Genomic DNA, 10,418 nt, shown 5'->3' with positions numbered 1-10,418 from the left:
TAGTGATCTCCTCCTAGTGGTGGTGTATAATCTGTATGTAGTGATCTCTCCCTAGTGGTGGTGTATAATGTGTATGTAGTGAGCTCCCCCTAGTGGTGGTGTATAATGTGTATGTAGTGATCTCCTCCTAGTGGTGGTGTATAATCTGTATGTAGTGAGCTCCCCCTAGTGGTGGTGTATAATGTGTATGTAGTGATCTCTCCCTAGTGGTGGTGTATAATGTGTATGTAGTGAGCTCCCCCTAGTGGTGGTGTATAATGTGTATGTAGTGATCTCCTCCTAGTGGTGGTGTATAATCTGTATGTAGTGAGCTCCCCCTAGTGGTGGTGTATAATGTGTATGTAGTGATCTCCCCCTAGTGGTGGTGTATAATCTGTATGTAGTGATCTCCCCCTAGTGGTGGTGTATAATCTGTATGTAGTTATCTCCCCCTAGTGGTGGTGTATAATCTGTATGTAGTTATCTCCCCCTAGTGGTGGTGTATAATGTGTATGTAGTGATCTCCCCCTAGTGGTGGTGTATAATGTGTATGTAGTGATCTCCCCCTAGTGGTGGTGTATAATGTGTATGTAGTGATCTCCCCCTAGTGGTGGTGTATAATGTGTATGTAGTGATCTCCTCCTAGTGGTGGTGTATAATATGTATGTAGTGATCTCCTCCTAGTGGTGGTGTATAATGTGTATGTAGTGATCTCCCCCTAGTGGTGGTGTATAATGTGTATGTAGTGATCTCCCCCTAGTGGTGGTGTATAATGTGTATGTAGTGATCTCCTCCTAGTGGTGGTGTATAATCTGTATGTAGTGATCTCCTCCTAGTGGTGGTGTATAATGTGTATGTAGTGATCTCCTCCTAGTGGTGGTGTATAATGTGTATGTAGTGATCTCCTCCTAGTGGTGGTGTATAATGTGTATGTAGTGATCTCCTCCTAGTGGTGGTGTATAATGTGTATGTAGTGATCTCCCCCTAGTGGTGGTGTATAATCTGTATGTAGTGATCTCCCCCTAGTGGTGGTGTATAATGTGTATGTAGTGATCCCCCCCTAGTGGTGGTGTATAATGTGTATGTAGTGATCCCCCCCTAGTGGTGGTGTATAATGTGTATGTAGTGATCTCCTCCTAGTGGTGGTGTATAATGTGTATGTAGTGATCTCCCCCTAGTGGTGGTGTATAATGTGTATGTAGTGATCTCCCCCTAGTGGTGGTGTATAATGTGTATGTAGTGATCTCCTCCTAGTGGTGGTGTATAATGTGTATGTAGTGATCTCCCCCTAGTGGTGGTGTATAATGTGTATGTAGTGATCTCCTCCTAGTGGTGGTGTATAATCTGTATGTAGTGATCTCCCCCTAGTGGTGGTGTATAATCTGTATGTAGTGATCTCCCCCTAGTGGTGGTGTATAATCTGTATGTAGTGATCTCCCCCTAGTGGTGGTGTATAATCTGTATGTAGTGATCTCCTCCTAGTGGTGGTGTATAATGTGTATGTAGTGATCTCCCCCTAGTGGTGGTGTATAATCTGTATGTAGTGATCTCCTCCTAGTGGTGGTGTATAATCTGTATGTAGTGATCTCCCCCTAGTGGTGGTGTATAATGTGTATGTAGTGATCTCCTCCTAGTGGTGGTGTATAATCTGTATGTAGTGATCTCCTCCTAGTGGTGGTGTATAATGTGTATGTAGTGATCTCCTCCTAGTGGTGGTGTATAATGTGTATGTAGTGATCTCCTCCTAGTGGTGGTGTATAATCTGTATGTAGTGATCTCCCCCCTAGTGGTGGTGTATAATATGTATGTAGGGATCTCCCCCTAGTGGTGGTGTATAATGTGTATGTAGTGATATCCCCCTAGTGGTGGTGTATAATGTGTATGTAGTGATCTCCTCCTCGTGGTGGTGTATAATGTGTATGTAGTGATCTCCCCCTAGTGGTGGTGTATAATGTGTATGTAGTGATCTCCCCCTAGTGGTGGTGTATAATGTGTATGTAGTGATCTCCTCCTAGTGGTGGTGTATAATGTGTATGTAGTGATCTCCTCCTAGTGGTGGTGTATAATGTGTATGTAGTGATCTCCCCCTAGTGGTGGTGTATAATGTGTATGTAGTGATCTCCCCCTAGTGGTGGTGTATAATGTGTATGTAGTGATCTCCTCCTAGTGGTGGTGTATAATGTGTATGTACTGATCTCCCCCTAGTGGTGGTGTATAATGTGTATGTAGTGATCTCCTCCTAGTGGTGGTGTATAATGTGTATGTAGTGATCTCCCCCTAGTGGTGGTGTATAATGTGTATGTAGTGATCTCCCCCTAGTGGTGGTGTATAATCTGTATGTAGTGATCTCCTCCTAGTGGTGGTGTATAATGTGTATGTAGTGATCTCCCCCTAGTGGTGGTGTATAATGTGTATGTAGTGCCCTCCTCCTAGTGGTGGTGTATAATCTGTATGTAGTGATCTCCCCCTAGTGGTGGTGTATAATGTGTATGTAGTGATCTCCCCCTAGTGGTGGTGTATAATGTGTATGTAGTGATCTCCCCCTAGTGGTGGTGTATAATGTGTATGTAGTGATCTACCCCTAGTGGTGGTGTATAATGTGTATGTAGTGATCTCCTCCTAGTGGTGGTGTATAATGTGTATGTAGTGATCTCCCCCTAGTGGTGGTGTATAATCTGTATGTAGTGATCTCCTCCTAGTGGTGGTGTATAATGTGTATGTAGTGATCTCCTCCTAGTGGTGGTGTATAATGTGTATGTAGTGATCTCCTCCTAGTGGTGGTGTATAATGTGTATGTAGTGATCTCCTCCTAGTGGTGGTGTATAATGTGTATGTAGTGATCTCCTCCTAGTGGTGGTGTATAATGTGTATGTAGTGATCTCCCCCTAGTGGTGGTGTATAATGTGTATGTAGTGATCTCCCCCTAGTGGTGGTGTATAATGTGTATGTAGTGATCTCCCCCTAGTGGTGGTGTATAATGTGTATGTAGTGATCTCCTCCTAGTGGTGGTGTATAATGTGTATGTAGTGATCTCCCCCTAGTGGTGGTGTATAATGTGTATGTAGTGATCTCCCCCTAGTGGTGGTGTATAATGTGTATGTAGTGATCTCCTCCTAGTGGTGGTGTATAATGTGTATGTAGTGATCTACCCCTAGTGGTGGTGTATAATGTGTATGTAGTGATCTCCTCCTAGTGGTGGTGTATAATGTGTATGTAGTGATCTCCCCCTAGTGGTGGTGTATAATGTGTATGTAGTGATCTCCCCCTAGTGGTGGTGTATAATGTGTATGTAGTGATCTCCTCCTAGTGGTGGTGTATAATGTGTATGTAGTGATCTCCTCCTAGTGGTGGTGTATAATCTGTATGTAGTGATCTCCCCCTAGTGGTGGTGTATAATGTGTATGTAGTGATCTCCTCCTAGTGGTGGTGTATAATGTGTATGTAGTGATCTCCCCCTAGTGGTGGTGTATAATCTGTATGTAGTGAGCTCCCCCTAGTGGCGGTGTATAATCTGTATGTAGTGAGCTCCCCCTAGTGGCGGTGTGTAATGTGATCTGTGGTGCGCTCGCCCCCACTGGCGGTGTGTAATGTGATCTGTGGTGCGCTCGCCCCCACTGGCGGTGTGTAATGTGTATGTGGTGCGCTCGCCCCCACTGGCGGTGTGTAATGTGTATGTGGTGCGCTCGCCCCCACTGGTGGTGTGTAATGTGTATGTGGTGCGCTCGCCCCCACTGGCGGTGTGTAATGTGTATGTGGTGCGCTCGCCCCCACTGGCGGTGTGTAATGTGTATGTGGTGCGCTCGCCCCCACTGGCGGTGTGTAATGTGTATGTGGTGCGCTCGCCCCCACTGGTGGTGTGTAATGTGTATGTGGTGCGCTCGCCCCCACTGGCGGTGTGTAATGTGTATGTGGTGCGCTCGCCCCCAGGACTTTATACATGAAATGAGGAGTCGCAGGAGATAATTTCCTATAAGAGTTTATTCTTAGTAGATTATTCTGCTGGAAGGTTCTGGTTTGTCTCCTGGGTAGGTTAGTGACATACTCTGTGCTGCTGTCACCTTGTTCTCGGGCCGTGGCTCTATAGCCTCGGCTCCTGATTCGCTCTGCGCTGCTGTCGCCTTGTTCTCGGGCTGTGGCTCTATAGCCTCGGCTCATGAATCGCTCTGCGCTGCTGTCGCCATGTTCTCGGGCCGTGGCTCTATAGCCTCGGCTCCTGATTCGCTCTGCGCTGCTGTCGCCATGTTCTCGGGCTGTGGCTCTATAGCCTCGGCTCATGAATCGCTCTGCGCTGCTGTCGCCTTGTTCTCGGGCTGTGGCTCTATAGCCTCGGCTCATGAATCGCTCTGCGCTGCTGTCGCCATGTTCTCGGGCCGTGGCTCTATAGCCTCGGCTCCTGAATCGCTCTGTGCTGCTGTCGCCATGTTCTCGGGCCGTGGCTCTATAGCCTCGGCTCCTGAATCGCTCTGTGCTGCTGTCGCCATGTTCTCGGGCCGTGGCTCTATAGCCTCGGCTCCTGAATCGCTCTGCGCTGCTGTCGCCTTGTTCTCGGGCCGTGGCTCTATAGCCTCGGCTCCTGAATCGCTCTGCGCTGCTGTCGCCTTGTTCTCGGGCCGTGGCTCTCTAGCCTCGGCTCCTGAATCGCTCTGCGCTGCTGTCGCCTTGTTCTCGGGCCGTGGCTCTATAGCCTCGGCTCCTGAATCGCTCTGTGCTGCTGTCGCCTTGTTGTCGGGCTGTGGCTATATAGCCTCGGCTCCTGAATCGCTCTGCGCTGCTGTCGCCATGTTCTCGGGCCGTGGCTCTATAGCCTCGGCTCATGAATCGCTCTGCGCTGCTGTCGCCATGTTCTCGGGCCGTGGCTCTATAGCCTCGGCTCATGAATCGCTCTGCGCTGCTGTCGCCATGTTCTCGGGCCGTGGCTCTATAGCCTCGGCTCCTGAATCGCTCTGCGCTGCTGTCGCCATGTTCTCGGGCCGTGGCTCTATAGCCTCGGCTCCTGAATCGCTCTGTGCTGCTGTGGGGTCTGTTATGCTGTTAGATACGGAGGCTGCGGTTATGTTAGGAGCTTGTGAGATGTTTGTGCGGCTCAGAGCACATCCACATCCCGCAGGCTACACCTACATAAGCCCCGCCCCTGTAAGGGTCACTGCTCCTGTTATTGTGCAGAGAAGATACAAAGTCCTGGCACCTTCTATAGCTTCTGTCCTTCTTAAGATCTCTGCTTCCTGTCAGTGTACGTGACTGCTCATCCAGACCCCAGGGGGGTTGGGGGTAATTACTCGCAGATACTGAGACATTAAGAGTTAAATTAATAAAAACAATAGTTAATATTTTTTACATTTTTTGCTTTAGATTCGCACTTTCTGTTTCCATCTACTTTTGCCCACGGAACGTTCCGCCATCTCCTGGATGTGGGTGTTCAGGGCGTCCGGGCCTTGGGCGGATATTTGGCACTTGTAGAGCGCGGTCCATGTGGGGGGAGGGGCGGCTCGGGTGCTGGAGGCGGATCTCACTTCAGCTTAGTCACCGCCCGCTCGCGGCTCGTGTCCAGGGATTGGTTACCCGAGCGTTTCCGATTCCTCTTCAGTTTGGAAATGTCCTTATCAAAAACTTCCCCAGATCGTAACGCCGACACCAGATCATCAAACTCTCCCCCCTCCTCCGAGACGCTGCCCCCCTGAGACCCCCGGAGACGCCGCTCCCTCTCACGCTGATCCTTCAGCTGCAAGGAAACAAAAAGGCACAAAAATATTACTGAAAGGGAAGGGTCAGATAAGAGACAAAGAGAGAGATGGCGCCGCTGCTCTCTAGTGATGGATAGGCTGTATTCTCAGTGATGGCGCCGCTGCTCTCTAGTGATGGATAGGCTGTATTCTCAGTGATGGTGCCGCTGCTCTCTAGTGATGGATAGGCTGTATTCTCAGTGATGGCGCCGCTGCTCTCTAGTGATGGATAGGCTGTATTCTCAGTGATGGCGCCGCTGCTCTCTAGTGATGGATAGGCTGTATTCTCAGTGATGGCTCCGCTGCTCTCTAGTGATGGATAGGCTGTATTCTCAGTGATGGCGCCGCTGATCTCTAGTGATGGATAGGCTGTATTCTCAGTGATGGCACCGCTGCTCTCTAGTGATGGATAGGCTGTATTCTCAGTGATGGCACCGCTGCTCTCTAGTGATGGATAGGCTGTATTCTCAGTGATGGCACCGCTGCTCTCTAGTGATGGATAGGCTGTATTCTCAGTGATGGCTCCGCTGCTCTCTAGTGATGGATAGGCTGTATTCTCAGTGATGGTGCCGCTGCTCTCTAGTGATGGATAGGCTGTATTCTCAGTGATGGCGCCGCTGCTCTCTAGTGATGGATAGGCTGTATTCTCAGTGATGGCGCCGCTGCTCTCTAGTGATGGATAGGCTGTATTCTCAGTGATGGCTCCGCTGCTCTCTAGTGATGGATAGGCTGTATTCTCAGTGATGGCGCCGCTGATCTCTAGTGATGGATAGGCTGTATTCTCAGTGATGGCACCGCTGCTCTCTAGTGATGGATAGGCTGTATTCTCAGTGATGGCACCGCTGCTCTCTAGTGATGGATAGGCTGTATTCTCAGTGATGGCACCGCTGCTCTCTAGTGATGGATAGGCTGTATTCTCAGTGATGGCTCCGCTGCTCTCTAGTGATGGATAGGCTGTATTCTCAGTGATGGCGCCGCTGCTCTCTAGTGATGGATAGGCTGTACTCTCAGTGATGGCGCCGCTGCTCTCTAGTGATGGATAGGCTGTATTCTCAGTGATGACACTGCTGCTCTCTAGTGATGGATAGGCTGTACTCTCAGTGATGGCACCGCTGCTCTCTAGTGATGGATAGGCTGTATTCTCAGTGATGGCTCCGCTGCTCTCTAGTGATGGATAGGCTGTATTCTCAGTGATGGCACCGCTGCTCTCTAGTGATGGATAGGCTGTATTCTCAGTGATGGCGCCGCTGCTCTCTAGTGATGGATAGGCTGTATTCTCAGTGATGGCGCCGCTGCTCTCGAGGGTCTCCTGCCCTGTTGCCCCCTCACGCCCCTCCTTACCATGGCCTCCATCCTCGCCCGGCGCTCTTCCTCCTCCTTCTTCTTCCTCATGTTCTCCAGATCTTGTTTTGCCTCAGAAAATGACTGCAGAAAAGTGTCAAAAATCCCAAAAAACTCGTCCGGCTGCATCTTCCCCTCCGATTCTCCAAAGTGCTTCATAGTTTTGGTGAACTGAAAGGAAAACAACACGAAAACGTCACAACAGTGATGAATGTCTCCAGTCACAACCAAAGCTGCATCTACGTCATGAGTGACTGAGCCTCAAAGGATCCGGTCTCCGGATTTTACCCCATGAATCTGCTGCCCCTTAAAAAGGACATTTCATCCCCCACCTAAAAATGCTCTTATGTGTGAAATAACAGTCGCATGGATGTGAGCAGAGAGGAGTCACTTGTAGAGGCTGCAGGAGAAGCGTCACTTTTGTCTTGGGTCTACATCAGCTACAACGTTGGTTCTGGTACCAGATGAATCCACATGGATGACCCAGCTTTCCCAAGATCCTGAATGTTATAATTGTTTAAATCAGCAAAACCACTCAGCTCAGGGATTAACCAAGATGTGATCCTGCACCAGTGCAGCTGCAGCCGTGCCAGGGTAGGTTCGCTTCATACTGCATCACATCACAGGGTAGGTTTCCTTTAAGGGGCTCATTCACACTCAGGATCCCTTTAATCATAAAGCTGGATCCTGGTACAACGCTGCCACCTAGTGGCTGATATAGGGAATGACTTGTGGTTACTATTCCTACTGCTTGTTGTTTTGTATTTATGGTAAATGTATCTTCCTGCAGCTTCCAGGCTGCTGATTGGCTGCCACCTGGAACGTTCCAGAACAGAGACGTCTATAAATTCTCTGCTTTCCGGGTCTTCGGTGTCTCCCACTACAGATAATCAGGAGCTGACATTAAAGGGAGTGTGAGTTATCTTTGTGCCCCTGTCTCCCCCGACCTCCCACCCCCCCCCCCCCCCCCAGGTATAACATCTGCCCAGGAGAGTCGACCCCACCCTACTCTGTGCCCCCGGGGAAACCCCCCACACCTGCGTCTGACCTGCCCCCCGGGGGGGATGGGGCCTGCCCTGCCCAGGGATATGGGGGAACATAGAGGGGACCTGGGATGTGATGATCAGGACTGCAGCTTTGGATGTGAGCGGAGTTTTCCTCTAGGGTGAATGGGTCCTACCTTATCCCGGGCCTCGCTCAGAAGGTCCTCGAGCTCGGAGAAGCTGAAGCTGGCCACCGTGATGAAGTCACTCATGACCCCCACAAATCGGTCCTCGGGGTCCCTGTAGTGTCGCCTCTGATACTCCAACTCCTGGAAATGAGGGAACAAAACCGGGATCAGCACAAGGGACAATCCCCCAATGCAATGCAATGCACTCTGGGAGATGTACACCTGCAAAGAAGGAGCAGCTTTGGATGTGACACAGGACAGAGGAGGAGCCCGGGAGGAGGACAGAGGACAGAGGAGGAGCCCGGGAGGAGGACAGAGGACAGAGGAGGAGCCCGGGAGGAGGACAGAGGAGGAGCCCGGGAGGAGCCCGGGAGGAGGAGCCCGGGAGGAGCCCGGGAGGAGGAGCCCGGGAGGAGGACAGAGGAGGAGCCCGGGAGGAGGACAGAGGACAGAGGACAGAGGAGGAGCCCGGGAGGAGGACAGAGGACAGAGGACAGAGGAGGAGCCCGGGAGGAGGACAGAGGACAGAGGACAGAGGAGGAGCCCGGGAGGAGGACAGAGGACAGAGGACAGAGGAGGAGCCCGGGAGGAGGACAGAGGACAGAGGACAGAGGAGGAGCCCGGGAGGAGGACAGAGGACAGAGGACAGAGGAGGAGCCCGGGAGGAGGACAGAGGACAGAGGAGGAGCCCGGGAGGAGGACAGAGGACAGAGGAGGAGCCCGGGAGGAGGACAGAGGACAGAGGAGGAGCCCGGGAGGAGGACAGAGGACAGAGGAGGAGCCCGGGAGGAGGACAGAGGACAGAGGAGGAGCCCGGGAGGAGGACGGAGGACAGAGGACAGAGGAGGAGCCCGGGAGGAGGACAGAGGACAGAGGAGGAGCCCGGGAGGAGGACAGAGGACAGAGGAGGAGCCCGGGAGGAGGACGGAGGACAGAGGACAGAGGAGGAGCCCGGGAGGAGGACGGAGGACAGAGGACAGAGGAGGAGCCCGGGAGGAGGACGGAGGACAGAGGACAGAGGAGGAGCCCGGGAGGAGGACGGAGGACAGAGGACAGAGGAGGAGCCCGGGAGGAGGACGGAGGACAGAGGACAGAGGAGGAGCCCGGGAGGAGGACGGAGGACAGAGGACAGAGGAGGAGCCCGGGAGGAGGACGGAGGACAGAGGACAGAGGAGGAGCCCGGGAGGAGGACGGAGGACAGAGGACAGAGGAGGAGCCCGGGAGGAGGACGGAGGACAGAGGACAGAGGAGGAGCCCGGGAGGAGGACGGAGGACAGAGGACAGAGGAGGAGCCCGGGAGGAGGACGGAGGACAGAGGACAGAGGAGGAGCCCGGGAGGAGGACGGAGGACAGAGGACAGAGGAGGAGCCCGGGAGGAGGACGGAGGACAGAGGACAGAGGAGGAGCCCGGGAGGAGGACGGAGGACAGAGGACAGAGGAGGAGCCCGGGAGGAGGACGGAGGACAGAGGACAGAGGAGGAGCCCGGGAGGAGGACGGAGGACAGAGGACAGAGGAGGAGCCCGGGAGGAGGACGGAGGACAGAGGACAGAGGAGGAGCCCGGGAGGAGGACGGAGGACAGAGGACAGAGGAGGAGCCCGGGAGGAGGACGGAGGACAGAGGACAGAGGAGGAGCCCGGGAGGAGGACGGAGGACAGAGGACAGAGGAGGAGCCCGGGAGGAGGACGGAGGACAGAGGACAGAGGAGGAGCCCGGGAGGAGGACGGAGGACAGAGGACAGAGGAGGAGCCCGGGAGGAGGACGGAGGACAGAGGACAGAGGAGGAGCCCGGGAGGAGGACGGAGGACAGAGGACAGAGGAGGAGCCCGGGAGGAGGACGGAGGACAGAGGACAGAGGAGGAGCCCGGGAGGAGGACAGAGGACAGAGGAGGAGCCCGGGAGGAGGACGGAGGACAGAGGACAGAGGAGGAGCCCGGGAGGAGGACAGAGGACAGAGGAGGAGCCCGGGAGGAGGACGGAGGACAGAGGACAGAGGACGAGCCCGGGAGGAGGACGGAGGACAGAGGACAGAGGACGAGCCCGGGAGGAGGACGGAGGACAGAGGAGGAGCCCGGGAGGAGGACGGAGGACAGAGGACAGAGGACGAGCCCGGGAGGAGGACGGAGGACAGAGGACAGAGGACGAGCCCGGGAGGAGGACGGAGGACAGAGGAGGAGCCTCCATCCTCATGTAAGTGCTAAGTGTTGT

General features: G+C 53.3%; 1 protein-coding gene across 1 annotated transcript in view; it reads right to left on the bottom strand.

Annotated features, from left to right (window-relative positions):
• Positions 1 to 3,939: 3,939 nt before the first annotated feature.
• The window catches only part of DAAM2 (dishevelled associated activator of morphogenesis 2), a 135,668-nt gene continuing 129,189 nt past the window's right edge, over positions 3,940 to 10,418 (bottom strand). Inside the window, 3 exon segments of the mRNA XM_072132104.1 lie at positions 3,940 to 5,698; positions 7,041 to 7,211; positions 8,221 to 8,352. Coding sequence (XP_071988205.1) covers positions 5,486 to 5,698; positions 7,041 to 7,211; positions 8,221 to 8,352 — 516 coding nt within the window. The 3' untranslated portion in view covers positions 3,940 to 5,485.

Source organism: Engystomops pustulosus, unplaced genomic scaffold (genome assembly GCF_040894005.1).
Source record: "Engystomops pustulosus unplaced genomic scaffold, aEngPut4.maternal MAT_SCAFFOLD_229, whole genome shotgun sequence".
Taxonomy (NCBI): domain Eukaryota; kingdom Metazoa; phylum Chordata; class Amphibia; order Anura; family Leptodactylidae; genus Engystomops; species Engystomops pustulosus.
This window is presented reverse-complemented; position numbering and strand designations above follow the sequence as displayed.